The sequence below is a fragment of the Gossypium arboreum genome, chromosome 11, assembly GCF_025698485.1.
Source record: "Gossypium arboreum isolate Shixiya-1 chromosome 11, ASM2569848v2, whole genome shotgun sequence".
Taxonomy (NCBI): Eukaryota; Viridiplantae; Streptophyta; class Magnoliopsida; order Malvales; family Malvaceae; genus Gossypium; species Gossypium arboreum.
Genome location: NC_069080.1, coordinates 91,744,318 through 91,759,193, shown reverse-complemented (window position 1 = coordinate 91,759,193; position 14,876 = coordinate 91,744,318). Strand labels below are relative to the sequence as shown.

The window sequence follows — 14,876 nt, the reverse complement described above, 5'->3', positions numbered from 1 at the left end:
ATGTGATCGGAGAAAATGCTTAACATGCATCGTTGGAATGTGGTCGGAGCGTTGCAAAGACCGAAAGGCATTCTTCTATAGGCGAAAGTTCCGAAAGGGAAAGTGAATGTTGTTTTTTCTTGGTCTTCAGGCGCCACCGGAACCTGAAAAAATCCAGAAAATCCATCAAGACAACAGTAATGTGTTTTTCCAACAAGTCTTTCGATTATTTGATCGATAAATGGTAAAGAAAAATGGTCTTTTTGGGTTTGTGAGTTGAGTTTCCTATAATCGATACACATTCTCCAACCATTTTGTACTCTCTTCGGAATCATTTCTCCTTCGGTATTTTCGACCACTGTAATTCCAGTCTTCTTTGGCACAACATGGACCGGACTTACCCACTTGCTATCAGAAATGGGGTAGATAATGTCAGCATCTAGCAACTTTTGAATCTCCTCCTTCACAACCTCCATCATTGGCGGGTTTAAACGTCGCTGGCCTTCTCTCGTTGGTTTTACGTTCTCCTCTGTTTTAATTTTATGCATGCAAGTGGATGGACTTAAGCCTTGGATATCAGCTAATGTCCATCCAATTACCTTTTTATAGGTGCGCAAAATAGCAATTAATTCTTCCTCTTTCTGTCGTGATAATTCACTTGAAATGATAATTGGCAAGGTTCGATTATCGCCCAAAAATTCGTATTTGAGATGCGATGAAAGTTGCTTCAATTCTAGTTGTGGCGCCTGCAAAATTGAGGGAAGAGGTTTAGATGGAATTAATCGAGAATCAGAAATGGAGGAAAGAGTTGAAATGATTTCGCTTTCATCATCGAGATCCTCCAATTTCCTATAAAAATCATAAAACAAATCAGTTTCGATAAAATCATCGGCTAACGGATCTATAATATCAACAAAATTTAAACTTGCGATGGAATCAAGATACTTCATAGCTTTGTACACATCGAATTTAACCACTTCCCCGTCAAATTCCATGGTTAAGATGCCGTTTCGGACATCGATCTTTGTATGCGCTGTTGACAAGAAAGGGCGTCCAAGCAAAATTTCTGATCCGTTGTTGCTGCGGTCATTTTCCATGTCAATAATGTAAAAATCAGCAGGGAAAATGAGATCGTTTACCTTTACCAACACGTTTTCTAGTCCCCCTTTCGGGTAGATAACTGACCGATCAGCTAATTGAACTGTCACTCACGTCTCTTTTAATGGTTCTGTTGAAATTTTATTGTAGACGCTTAGCGGCATGACATTAATAGATGCGCCTAGATCACACATTACCCTTTTTTATTCCGAATTTTCCTATTTTGCACAGAATTGCAAACATCCCTTGGTCCTTGTATTTCACTGGTAGGCGTCTTTGAAAAATGGCCGAAATATTCTCGTTGAGGTTAACTCTTTCATTGCCGGATAACCACCTCCGATTTGTGCATAAGTCTTTCAAAAACTTCGCATATTTTGGCACCTTCCGAATGACATCAAGAAGTGGAATATTGATTTCCACTTTTTTGAATATATCCAAAATTTCCTTCTCCTCTTCCTTTTTGTCACGCCTTGCAAGCTTTCCTAGAAAGGGAGGAGGAGTCTCGTAAGTAGAAAAAGAAGGACTAGGAACGACTTTACCTGAGGTAGGCGAGGATTTTTCTTCTTGACTCTTCAAAGAAGTGTCTTCTTTGTCTTTCTCGATTTTCTCGGGCTCCTTTGTCGGCTCTGGTGAAATTACGGTACCACTTCGTAAAGTAATCGCACTCACATTTTCTCTCGAATTTGTTTCAGTTTGAGAGGGCAATCGTCCTTGAGACTGTAGGCGACCAACGGTTTGGGCTAGTTGGCTTATTTGTTTGTCAATTTCTTGGAGATGAGATTGTGTTTGGGTTTGGAATTTCTCTTGTGAAATGGCCAACTTTTCAACAATGGTCTCAAGAGAGGTTTTTTGTGGTGATTGATTTGGAAAGGGAGGTGGTCTCGGTTGGTAATTTTCGTTTTTGTTTCCATAGCTCATATCTGGATGATCTCTCCAACCGGGATTGAAAGTGTTACCGTAGGGATTGTATGGCCTTTGAGGAGGTCCTGGAAAATTATTTATGGCATTGACTTGGGCGCCCGTCTCATCTTGTAGCATTGGACATGAATCGGTTGGGTGGTTCGACATCGTGCAGATTCCACAAACCTTTACGGATCCTATCTTACCTGTGACAAGAGAATTGACAATATCAGTCAATTTGTCTATTTTATTTTCTAAAAAAATGGTACTTACTTCGTGAACCCGTGGGCTAGGTTCACTTAAAGAGCCGAACTGTTGCGAGTTTGTGGCCATAGTAGAGATTATAGTTCTAGTATTTTCTAGCGTCATATTGACGAGTGCGCCACTACTTGCAGCATCCACCATCTTTTTGTCCATCGAAAGCATCCCTTCATAGAGATACTGAAGAAGGGTCTGCTCGGATAGGCCATGCTGCGGGCAACTTGCGCATAACTTTTTAAACCTCTCCCAGTAGTCGTAGAGAGATTCATCGCTCCTTTGCTGGATTCCCAAAATGCTTCGCCTAAGCTCGCTCGCCTTTGCCGCTGGAAAATACCTATCAAGGAAAACACGAGATAGTTCAGCCCATGTGGTTATTGAGTTAGGCGGAAGGTAAAATAACCATTCATTAGCCATTCTGGCTAAAGAAAAAGAAAATGCCCTTAGTTTGATTTGGTCTTCCGAGACTCCTTGCGGCTTTATACTACTACACACCATGTGGAATTCGGCGAGATGTTTATGTGGGCTTTCGCTAGGAAGACCGTTGAATATAGGGAGGAGATGAATTAACCCTGTTTTGAGTTGAAAAGGGGTAGTGCCTTGAGGAAAGGTAATGCAGAGCGGTTGTTGTACGGCGGGGGCGGCGGCAAGCTCTTTAATGGTTTGGTCCGCCATTTGCTCCAGTTCAAACGTGGGATTTGTTATTGGATTAATGGTGTTGGGAGATGGTCTTTCATTGGGAGTTTGTTCCGGTTCACGTGGTGGTGTCGTAGAAGTAGATTCCAGATTGGATTGTCGTTCTCTTTGCTCTTGCTGCTTCTTTCGTCGAAGTGTTTGACCGTAGTTTCTACGAGCGCTTGCTTCAATTTTCGAGTTATATTGAACTAGAGTCCCCGGGTTTCTCCTGGTCATAAAAATCAAACAAAATAATCAATAATTGCCGAAAATAAAACTCCCCAGCAACGGTGCCAATTTTGACAAGCGTCGTTTTGCCTATCAAAATAAAATAAACCTTTTCAAAAAAAATAAAAATAAATAAAAGGTAGAATAGTTGAAGAGGGTCGATCCACAGGGAGTTTAATGGAATTTTTGATTAAATTTCTTGTTCTCGACCTAGGAGCTGAAATGGAAAATAAAAAAAAAAGGTGATTTGAGAAGTAACAAGAAAATAAAATAAACAAGTAAAAGTGCAAAGAAAGATGTATTAAAATAAAAGCAATAAAATAAAGAAGATGAAAGATTAAGTTGAATAAACACGAGTATAAGAATCGCCTCGAGCTAGTTTTGTCAATTTCCACGATCATCGAAAGTAAATTTTTGCTCCGAGATTCATGTCGGTTACAGTCTACGAGGCCCAACCCATCGTAACTTGCTTTTCTCTCATGTAACCAATCTTTCCAAGTCTATCTTCGAAAGTCGATTCTTAAGTAAATCAACCACGTCTATCGCCGTTAAAATACTTAGTTTTAAAAAAGGAAAAGCCCAACTCGGAAGTTGTCTTATCAAGAATCATTTCCGATCTCGTCTTTCCTTAGCGGACCACCGCTAAGAGTGTTCATAGGAAGTCGAAATGCCACAGGCCGATCCTTCCTCCCAACTGTAAAATTAAACGATTCCAGACCAACGGATCCTTTTTGATTTGAAAAATGTTTAAAAATTTTAGTAAGGCCGATTGCCAAATTATCTAAGCAGAAAGATGAAAATGTATCCTGAAGGGATTTAAGCAATATTCAATTCTCACGTGAGGAATTGATTCGTACTAGCTCTTGGCTTGAGAAAAATTAGCCAAGCATGATATTGATTATCATGCTTAACATGTTTTGATAATGTAAAAACATAACACAAAATAAAGTAAAGTAGAAATAAAACAAAGAAGAAAATTTTATTAAAAATGAAAACAAAGTAGCAATAAGAACAAAAGACAAGAGATACTTAGCCTTACCCAAAGGTGGGTATTTATAGGCTTCAAATTCCCAAATCAACAAGGAAAACTAATCAAAAAAAGATAAGATAATATCTATAAAATTATGAAAATGAAATCCAAAATCCCCCAAATCACGTCAATAGATCAAGATAAGTTGTTTCCAGAATATTCCCCGTGTTGACTTCTGATTTTCCATGTCAGATCCGTGTCGTGCCCAGCGTCGTGCCCACGACTCCAGCCGTGACAGAATAAGCGTCGTGCCCACGACTCCAACCGCGACAGAATAAAAAGAAAAAAAAATACAGATTACGTCTTTTTGTTGCCATTTCCAGTATTGGGTTCACTACACAAGAAATAAATCAAATACAACCAATTAAGTAGTGAAAAATTCATAAGTCAAAGGAATTAACAAGCAAAAAGTGTCAAATATAAGAGTACATCAAATTGTTACAACCCTTAGAGCCTTAAGCTCCAATCGACAGCCTCCCTATGCCTTTAGGGATTTCAGGTTTTCTAAAACCCGAAATAAAGAATAGATTTGAGTACCTACCTTAGGTTCTTTCAACCAAAACGATTCCACTTCAGTTTCTACTCAGATCTGATGCAGATCCAGCCCTTAAACACTAGCAGAAATCGAATCTTAGAGATCTAACGATTCGGCTATATGTCCCTAACAACTATGGTGTTTTCGGCTTTTAGAACTGTGAAGAGAAAGATGATTTGGTATGGTGGTTTTGCACTGGTATTATCGACAGGGGTTGAGGTTTAGAGGATGTGAAAATCGGCCAAAGGAGATGAAGAAAATAGGAGGATTTTGGCTAGAAGAAATCGGCACAAGAAATAACTTTCAAGATTTCGGCTTTTATGGCAATCGACTATAGAGGTTTAGAAAAGAATGGGAATGAAAGAGGAGATAGGTAGAATGGTAGGAATGTTTCGGCAAGAGAAGAAAAGAAGGAGAAAAGAAAATAGAAGAAGAGAGGAAAAGAAAAGGAAGAATTCGGCATTCAAGAGATCTAACTTTACGTTTTTCAGCTTTTTGAGATACTGAGAAGAGAATAGAATGAAAGGGAAGGCTCTAGGTGGCTAACCTTAATTCAGTAAAAAAAAAAAAGCTTGCCCTAATGGCCATTCAGACCCACGGCCCTTCCTAAAGCCCTAACCGAATTTCCACTTAAGCTCTATCACATGCCCGGCACATGCACACAAAAAAATAAAAGTAACAATATGCTTACCTTGTGAATTGAACTCTGGCTCCCCCTAAACATCCACACGTCACTCCCCAAACACCTAGGTGGCGCCACATGCCACTTTACCACAGATCTTTTTGTGTCCTATTTTACCACCTCAACTTTAAAAGCCCATATCGCCAGAACTCTCTCTCCCAAAATTAAAATTCAGGAATTGCCTCGAATTAAATTTACTCTTGGGCCTTTTAAAGGCCCACTAACATACTCAGACCCAGATTATTAATAAGGCCTACTGCCCAGGTTCCCTTAAGAGGCAAAATTTAAGAATTTTCCTAAAGCTATGGGCCGAGCCCCGAACTTTCCCCACACCATAAACCCTTCGTAATTTATTTAATTACTAAACTAAACATACGAAATAATAATAATAAAAATAATAATAATGATAACATCCAAATTATTCGGGCCGTCTTCTACCCGAACCCAGACTCAAGGCCCAATACTTTTAGGCCCAAAAATTGGGGCGTTACATTTTTGATGAATCATCTATGGAAAATTAGAAAAGGAAAATGACCCAAAATTTAGGAGTGTTGGGTAAAAATATTAAGCCCGAAAAAATGGGATTGGGCAAAAAAATTAAGCCTGTTTAAAATATGAGTCGAGATTGGGCTTGAACATTTAATGCTTGGCTCGATTCGACCTTACCCATTTTTAAGTTTATAATAATTTATATTATATTATTTTTATAAATTATGTAATTTAGAATATATTAAAAAATAAACCTATACTAAATATATAATACTACTCTAATGTAAATATTAAAATAATATTAATGTATTTGTTTAAAAATTTTAATCAATAAAAAATGTGTTAAATTATTAAATATTAAAATAATATAAATATAAATATATATTTTAAAACTTTAAAAATAAAATGGGTAAGCTTAAATTGTGTTAGTCTTTTGTAAATATGAACATGTTTGAGTAAAATTTTAAACTTATATTTTGAGCTGAGTAAGCTTAGACAAGTATAAAGTTAGTTAATCTCATGTTTAAGCCCGGCCCAAATTCGGTCCAACTTGGTCCATGAACACCTCTATCATCAACTATGCTTCAATATCTTTTTTTTGGTCACCCAACTAATTGAATTTGTTATTTTTGGTTGATTTCCATTAAGTGTAACTAAATATTCGAAGGTGACCGTCTAAAATTTGGTATAATAATAAATTTAAACTTTAACTTTTACTTTTACGTATCATTTCAATTTAGTCGTAATTTAAAAAAAAAACAATCTTAACCTTACAAATTATCTCAAATTGAATATTCTTAAAGAATAATGGGTTTGGTTTATGTACAAGAAAGTGTATATGAGTTCTTGAAACAAGTTTCAAAGATAAAAAATGGGTTTCAAAGATTATGAAAGATTAGTGATTATGTTAAAAGATAGGAAGATGAGATGAAGAAAATCGATGCCTTTAAACGCGGGCTTCCTCTTTGCATGCTTCTCTTGAAAGATGGTAGTTTTTAATTTTTTGTTTAAATTTTGTTTTTCTTTTTCTGGGTTTAATTTGATATTTTTTATGGGATTTTAGTGATTAAGAGATTGAAGGAGTTAGAAAAGCTGTGTAAGGAACTTGGTGATGGATCAGTGACCATTAATGAAGGAAATGGAAGGGTAAACATGGAAAACGATGGCGGCACCGGCGACAAGAGGAGCTGGATGAATACTGTTCAACTCTGGAACTCCGATCCCGACAACGTTGATTAGAACAAGAATCCAAACACAGTTCTAGACTGAAACTGGTAATATCCCAAACCAAGCGTGTGATTTTAATCTTGTTTTATGGAACAATATTTACTAATGTTTTTAAGGGGGTTTGACTTTCGAGTTTGATAGAGAACTGAAGATATGTTTGAGGACCCAATTGAATTTTTAATAACAAAAGGTTCAGACAAATGAATAAGGAAAATTTACAATTTTCTCTTATGACCCCAAATTTTGATTTTTTTAATTGGAATTAATGAAAAAAAAAACTGAAGATCCATGTAGAGGTTGAAATGTGAAAGAGATGTTGATGGTGGTAGAGTCTTTGAGATTCGAGAGGGGGCTGAGGAGATCTTAAAAATACTTTTTTAAATGATTTTAGTATAAAATTTGTGTACTTTTTATTTGGTATGTGTATTTTTTAAGATTAATTTATTATTTTAAATAACAGACAATGTAGTTTTTATATATTTGTTAAATTAAATATAGTTTTTTTATAAAATATGTGTATTCTTTTTTCTTTTTTTTAAGAATTAGAATCAATATGAGATAATTTGTAATGTTGATGGTTAATTTTTTAAAATCATGACTAAATTGACACAATATGTAAAAATTGAAGTTAAATTTATTATTATACCAAGTTTTGGATTGCTACCTCACCCTTCCGTCAAATAATTACATAACAGAAATGGATCAAAAAGAACAAACCTGATTAGTTGAGTGACCATTTTAAAACTTTTAAAAGTTAAATAACTAAAAACAAATTTCTAAGCATAATTGGGTGACCTGCAATGGAGTTTACCCATATCATTTATATTATATTAAATTGTTTAAATCTTATTTATTATTACATTTAATTTTTAAAATAATTTATATATAATTCATTTTACAAATAATTTATATTAATTACTCAAAAGGTGTTTGAAATTTATATTTTATGTATCATTATATTAAATTATTTAACTTTCTTTTTACTTTTTACTATCATATCTAAAATGACATTTTAACATTGAACTATAATTTTTGGCAGCACACCTATAATAAACGAATCATACTTTTTCATCATACTTTTAAAAATCATTTCTTTATAACATAAGAGAAAGAATTGATAGAGGTGTTGCTAACGACGCTTGGTTTCAACTTTTTCTTTCTCGTTGAGGCATCTACCACACTCTTTTTCAGATCACTGTCCTTTGCTTATAGAAACGAAGTTCGGTGGAATGGGTGCTAAGCTTGATCATTTCCGTTTTGAGGCGTGGTAGGTTCTAGAAGAGTCATGTGGGGAAGAGATTAGAAAGTTGTGGGAAAGTAGCTTGGGTTCTTATCCGAGTTGGTTGTTAACTATTGCTAAAGGGTTGAAAAAGTGGGCAAACATGATTAAGGCTAAAAAGGGTTGTGATGTTAAAAGCTTAACTAGGAGGTTGGAGGTTTTGAATAGCGCTGAGCGGTCGGAAGAGTCTTTGGCCTAGATTGTAAAGGTCAAACTTCATTTAAATATGGAAATGGAGAAGGAAGAGCAATACTAGGAGCAAAGAGCTATAGCAAATTGGTTAAAAATGGGGGATAAGAATACATCATCCTTTCACAAATTTGCCTCTCCAAGGCGACATATGAATCGTATTCATGGCCTACAAAGATATGATGGCTCAGTGGCTACTAATAGCATTGAAATTGGGAATATTGCTCGAGATTATTTTGTAAATCTTTTTGAGTCTAGTGGAACAGGCAATATGGATCACATTCTATCGAGAGTCCCTTGTTGCATTTCAGAAAGTATGAATCAATGCTTACTTGTTATCTACTCTAAGGAGGAAGTCATTGAGGCTTTAAATGGAATAGGACCTACAAAAGCTTCAGGCCCAGATGGTTTTCCGACAATTTTTTTCCAGAAGTATTGGAATATCATTGGAAAAGATACTTGCAACTTCTGCTTGGGGATCTTGAATGATGGTAAATCGCTGGAAGAAATTAACAAAACCAAATTGGTGTTAATTCTTAAAATTGTGAATCCTTCCAACCTGAAGAATTTTCTGCTAATCAGTCTTATAATTTATAAAATTATTGCCAAAACAATTGCAAAACGATTACAAAAAGTTCTGTATGGTTGTATTGATGGATCACAAAGTGCTTTTGTTCTAGATAGACTTATAACAGACAATGTGTTACTGGCGTACGAGATCCTTCATTATTTTAAGAACAAAAGATCAGGAAGAAATGGTTTTATGGCTTTGAAGCTAGTTCAGTCCAGTACTCAATTTTGCTTAATGGAGAAGGAATACCAAAATTTAACCAATCATGAGGGCTACGTCAAGGAGATCCTTTAAGCCCATATTTATTTTTGTTCTGTAGTGAAAGCCTGTCTGCGTTGATGAGATTAGTAAACCAGGAAAAGAAAATGGTCGGGGTAAAAGTTTGTCGGTCGGCACTACCAATCTCGCATCTGATGTTTGCAAATGATTGCATACTTTTTGGAGAAGTTTCGGATAGAGGGATTCAGGTGATTAGGGATATTTTAAGAGAATACGAATCATGTTCGGGCTAGTGTGTCAATTTTGAAAAGTCGTCAGCCTTTTTCAGTTCGAATGTTACTGATCGAGATAAAAATCTAGTTAAGGCCTTTAATGTTAGGTGCTAGATTGAGGCTGAACGATACCTGGGACTTCCGAATATGGTGGGGAGAAGGAAGAAAGAGGCTTTTCAAGTTATGAAAGATAAATTGAAACGGAAGATTGATAGTTGGAGCACACGATATCTATCTCAAGGGGGAAAAGAGGTATTCATTAAGACAGTTTTACAGGCCATTCCTACTTATATTATGTTTTGCTTCATTTTACCAAAAACTTTGTGTGTGGAGTTAGAAAATATATTAAGGGTTTTTTGGTGGCAAAAAAGTCATGGGAAGAGGGGAATGCATTGGTGTAATTGGAATTCGCTATGCGTACTAAAGGCTGAAGGGGGGATGGGGTTTTGTAATTTGAATTCTTTAATATTGCATTACTGGCCAAGCAGGGTTGGCGTTTGTTACGAAATCCTAATTCATTACTAGTGCGTACGTTGAAGGCTAAATACTTTAAAGAGTATATGGTCTGCAAAAGACCTCCTTATGAAAGGAATGGGGTGGAGGATCGGTGATGGCAAGAATGTCTCTATCTGGGGTGATGCATGGGTCCCTGGAAACAGTGATTTTAAAGTCTAAAATTTGGGTGTTAATACGAATCTGTTAGTAGTAGCAGATTTAATTGAGGCGAGTACAAGGAAATGGAAATCTGACTTGATCTACAATACCTTTTTGGAAAAGGACGCGGATCGGATTTTATGTATCCCTCTGTCCACGAACCAGCAGGAAGACCACATAATCTGGTGTGGGGAGCTGACGGGAGAGTATACGGTTCAAAGCGGTCACAAACTTCTTTTACAAGAGGGACAGACTCAAACTCATTCAAATTACAGCCATTTTTACAAAAGATTATGGAACCTAGATTTACGTCCTAAAATTAAAATTACAAATTGGAGGATTTTTCACAATTTTTTGCCTACTTTCTGTAATCTACACTACAGGAGACTTATGGGATTTGCAACTTGTCGAAGGTGCCAAAACGGACCGGAATCCAAGGAACACGTTTTCAGAGAGTGCCCTATAGCGAAGGAAACATGGGACAGATTAGGCTTTAACTAGCCTATTCAAGAGGAATATACTGATTTTAATGCCTGGATTAACATCATCTTCGAGGAAAATTCTTTATGTTAGTGCAGAGTGATTGCATGTGTTTTATGGGGGCTATGGAGTACTAGAAATAGATTCATTCATGAAGGTGAATCAAAATCTGGTTCTCAAGTGGCAGACTTTATAAGGGATTACATTAAAGAACTGGATGGGTTGAGTTCGTGCTTACCAATGAGGCGGTTTTCTACAAGTTGATGGGCTGCTCTGACAGATTCCTGGGTCAAAATCAATTTTGACGTTGCTTTTAACAAGGACAAGAATGAGTCATGTTCGAGAATAGTCGTAAGGAATGCAAGGGCAGAAGTGATTCATGCTAAAGTCGTTTTTCATAAGAATATACCTTCAGCTTTTGCTGCTGAAGCGATGGCGTGCATTCAGGCTATTCAACTCGGGCTTCACCAAAGTCTGAGTAAGGTAGTGATTGAAGGTGACTCCCGAACAGTAATAAAAAACTGCAAAAGAGAGATGAAGATAGGTCAGAAATCGAGGTCTTCATAAATGATTCAAAGAATCTGAGCATGGGTTTCGAATCCTGCGATTTTTGATTTGTGCCCAGAGAGGAAAACAACGTTGCTCATATTCTTGCAAAAGAGGGTTTACAGAGGGGTGAAACGAATTTTCTACGCTCGTTGTTTACTACTGGAGTGGAGGAAGCTTTGTCTAAGGATCGGCGATGGACGGATTCTTGAGAAGGTGAAACGCTGGGTATGTTTCTAGAGAGTGTTGGGAAGAGACTTTGTAAAAGGAAGAAAGAAGCTCTTTTGAATTTCTGAGGGAAGTACTGGAAATTGAGTTTCATTAAATGGGGGTGATTATGATAGTTACGTTCCCCAGATATTTCACTATTGTTGATGGGATGGGGTGTATTGTGTAACAACTGGCTGCTAAGAAGCCTCTGGAGCTCCCCGTCTCTTTCTTAGCTGGATTCTTTTTGGTTTTTAGTTTTGTTCTCTGTTTGGGTTGGGTTTTTGGCCTTTTTGTTGTTTTCTGTTTGTTGCTTTTGTCTAGGCTTAATAAGCCTAGCTCTTTGTTGTTTTGCTTTTTGAATAAAGGATCCAATTTATTTGATTAAAAAAAAATCATTTCTTTTAAAAGTAATTTTTTATCACAACAACAATGGAGAACTAATCTTAAGTGGCTCCATTTAAAGCTAATTTAGCATTGAAGTTAAAATGTGCGGTAAGAAAAAATTTTTAAAAAGTAATTTTAAAAAGTTTGATAGCGTTTATCATGATGTTGTAAAGCATAAAACAAGATAAAAAGATAAGTTAATTAAAAATATTTTTTACCAAAGTCAAAAGCTAAAATACACCTATTTAAAATGACTAGATGTTTACCTTTTTTTTTTTTTCATTTGAAATTAATGTTTAGGTTGAAAAGAGAGGATTAAAGATGTTGAAAAGAGTTGTGGCTTAATGGTTATCAGGTGGCTTCGTTATGACCAGAAACACCATTGAAGACGCGTCGACTGTTAGAATTATGAAAGGGAAAAGAGAAAATTGTACGGAGGAGCATTGCTATTTAATTAAATTTACACCCATTTACAGCGTACTATTATTTTTAAAAATTAAACAATTAAAAGTATATTATTAATTAAAAGATTAAATAGAAAAATCCAAACATAAGAAATTATTATCATATTAAAACTAAATAAAATTGAATTAGGTCTTATATTAATCTTAAATTGCACTTTTATTAGAATATAAAATATTCTAATTTATAGATAACTATTATCTTACTATTACTGCACATATTTTAATCATTTTATATTACATGAAATAAAAATAATTAATTACATTAAAATAAAGTTACATAATCAATTAAATTGAAATAAAATAATTAAAGACAATTGTATATTTATTAAAAAAAAGAGTGTCAGTTGTGTATTACATAGCACAACACAATTTATTTAAAATTTTCAAATTTTAAATTTAATTTAATACATTATGCATATAATATTAATTATATATAATTATCTCATATAATATTTATCACAAATTTTTATAAGAAAAGAATAGTTGAGTTATTTGAATCTAATATCTACGAATGAAAGTGTTGTTGCAATCATATGAATTGTTATCATATATTTTTAATCATACTAAAAATATTAGATTAAATATTTAGATAGCTTGTAAATAGTCCTAAAATGATTTATAATGTAGAAATTTATTATTATTGGTATCATAATTGGATTAAAAATCTCTTTAATCAGTTTGTACCCGTTCTTGTTTTAATTAATTTAAAGTTACTTTTTAGACCAGTCTCTCAATCGACTTCAATGAATATTGTTTTGCTCACATGAACTTTAACCTGTTACTTACTAAACTGGTTGTTAAACCAATAGTAAATTTGTAGTATATGTTAAACTAATTATTGTAGAATATTGTGGTTGGGAGGAGATTACAGAGGGTTAAGCAATGAAAGTGATTATTTTACAAATCGGATGAAATAAACAGGGACTTACTGTGGAACTCCAATTCCTTGGCAAATATATCCATGGCTAGTGCTGGCAAACAAATTGAGATAGCAATTCCACCCTTGATTGCCACTAAATTAACGCATGGGGAGGCAGCAGGTAATTTAGCACCCAATCCAGCTTTTGCAAGCCCTCCATACACTGCCTTACCCCACCCAAAATCCACTTCTTCAAACCCTGCGCGTGTTACGTCTGTTACCACGCATGACCCGGCCATAGGGTAATGGGGTCGACCCTTCATCACCATTAAATCCGCCACCGATTTCACATACTCTCCGCTCACCCTCTCCTTGGCTTGTTTCACCAGTTTTACTGCATACCCTAATGGGTTTTGGCTAAGTTTTCTAGCTGTTGTTATGGCAGCTGGGAACACCACGGCGTTACCGTAATATCCTGATGGTAATGGAGGGCTCAACTTTGAGCGTACATCAACCATGCATAGCAAGCGGACCTCTTCGTCAGGGTGGGGTTTTAGGGCAATGGTTCGACAGCGCCATAAGCAAGCAGCTAAGACTTCAAACCTCGAACATTGGCCAAGGGTGTTAGGTAGAAGTTTGCGAAGAGTTGAAACTTGGTTGGGGCCAATGGAAAAGGACCGGTGGACCATGTTTTCCGATGGGGTACTTGTGATCGTGCTCTCTTCGACTTTGTCGTACTCGCGGTGCAACAATGAGGCTCGTGGCCGATCTCGAGCATTTAAAAGCTGCCTCTCCCATACGGGTTGGATTGAAGGGGCGACTGCTCCACGCCCTATCTCCGCCATGCCTAAAATCAATTGCATCATTCCACTAACGTCGCTCATCACGTGGTTTACACTGATTCCTAATATGAAACCACCGCATCTCAACCTTGTTACCTGTTATTCAATTTATACAACATCTCATTCAAAAATTCTCATTTATCATATAGTTTAATATAAAAACACAAATTCAAATTTAATAAAATATATATATATACAGATAACTGTATATAAAATCATTGCATGTAACTAATTATTAAATAAAGAAAAAGAAAGTTTTACTCAATGAATCAACTCAGAACTGAGAAACTCAGCGTATCTCCAAGCTCATAAGAAATTGGAGGTATATTTAAGAAATACCTGAATGAAAAAACAAGGGGTCATTCAGCATCCTTTTAGGGTTAGGAACATCATAAAGGAGCTTGTCAATGCAAGGAAATGGTGGTTGAAGTATATCCCCAAAATCCTGGAGTGCAACATCCGCATCGGCTTCGATATACAAGGCACCTTCGCCAGTACAATCCACACTAAGCTTGCGGTTAGGTCCTTCCCTTAACCTACCAGCAAATGGATAATAATACACTAGAGTTTGTGCCAGGGCCCCCCGTATAACCGCAGCAGGGTCTTTCCCTAGCATGGAAGGATTATATCTATAAAATTGGATCACCGGGATAAAAAACCGGAGACTCTCCTGGTCATCGATGTCGGATAACAGTTTGCACTCATGAGGGGTGGGCCTAGCTGGAGCAATAAGTTCTGGTTTACGTCTTCGGACGTTGAAAGCTGGGGTAGTGGAGGGTGGTGGTGCCATTGGCGGTGAACTGAGT

The 14,876-nt window shown here is 36.1% G+C and overlaps 3 protein-coding genes and 1 long non-coding RNA gene across 5 annotated transcripts; 1 reads left to right on the top strand and 3 right to left on the bottom strand.

Annotated features, from left to right (window-relative positions):
- Nucleotides 1-1,263: 1,263 nt before the first annotated feature.
- Nucleotides 1,264-3,147, bottom strand: LOC108471568 (uncharacterized). Its single transcript, XM_017773166.1, has one exon. The coding sequence runs from the start codon at nucleotides 3,145-3,147 to the stop codon at nucleotides 1,264-1,266; it is 1,884 nt and encodes a 627-aa protein (XP_017628655.1).
- Nucleotides 3,148-4,087: 940 nt separating this feature from the next.
- LOC108472988 (uncharacterized) lies at nucleotides 4,088-11,660 on the bottom strand. Of its 2 annotated transcripts, none has more exons than XR_008274670.1 (3): nucleotides 11,175-11,660; nucleotides 11,004-11,049; nucleotides 4,088-4,502 (listed from the first exon to the last, which is right to left on the bottom strand). It is a non-coding gene; the product is annotated as an uncharacterized LOC108472988 (long non-coding RNA). The 2 variants fall into 2 exon arrangements; XR_008274671.1 differs by lacking the exon at nucleotides 4,088-4,502 and adding an exon at nucleotides 10,518-10,745.
- Nucleotides 6,647-7,322, top strand: LOC128284283 (transcription factor HHO5-like). Its single transcript, XM_053022248.1, has 2 exons — nucleotides 6,647-6,862; nucleotides 6,938-7,322. The coding sequence occupies exons 1-2, from the start codon at nucleotides 6,802-6,804 to the stop codon at nucleotides 7,111-7,113; spliced, it is 237 nt and encodes a 78-aa protein (XP_052878208.1). The 5' UTR covers nucleotides 6,647-6,801; the 3' UTR covers nucleotides 7,114-7,322.
- Nucleotides 11,661-13,186: 1,526 nt separating the features above from the next.
- On the bottom strand, nucleotides 13,187-14,860 carry LOC108471569 (benzyl alcohol O-benzoyltransferase). Its single transcript, XM_017773167.2, is given in 2 exon segments — nucleotides 13,187-14,203; nucleotides 14,424-14,860. Coding segments are annotated over 2 exon segments (1,374 nt in total). The 3' UTR covers nucleotides 13,187-13,266.
- Between the last annotated feature and the right edge of the window lie 16 nt (nucleotides 14,861-14,876).

What these genes read in the sequence shown, in the direction of transcription:
- LOC108471568 (XM_017773166.1), bottom strand. Translation starts at nt 3,147, where the DNA reads ATGACCAGGAGAAACCCGGGGACTCTAGTTCAATATAACTCGAAAATT.
- LOC128284283 (XM_053022248.1), top strand. Translation starts at nt 6,802, where the DNA reads ATGAAGAAAATCGATGCCTTTAAACGCGGGCTTCCTCTTTGCATGCTT. An exon ending in CATGCTTCTCTTGAAAGATG is followed by an intron (nt 6,863 to 6,937) that starts GTAGTTTTTAAT and finishes ATGGGATTTTAG; the next exon opens with TGATTAAGAGATTGAAGGAG.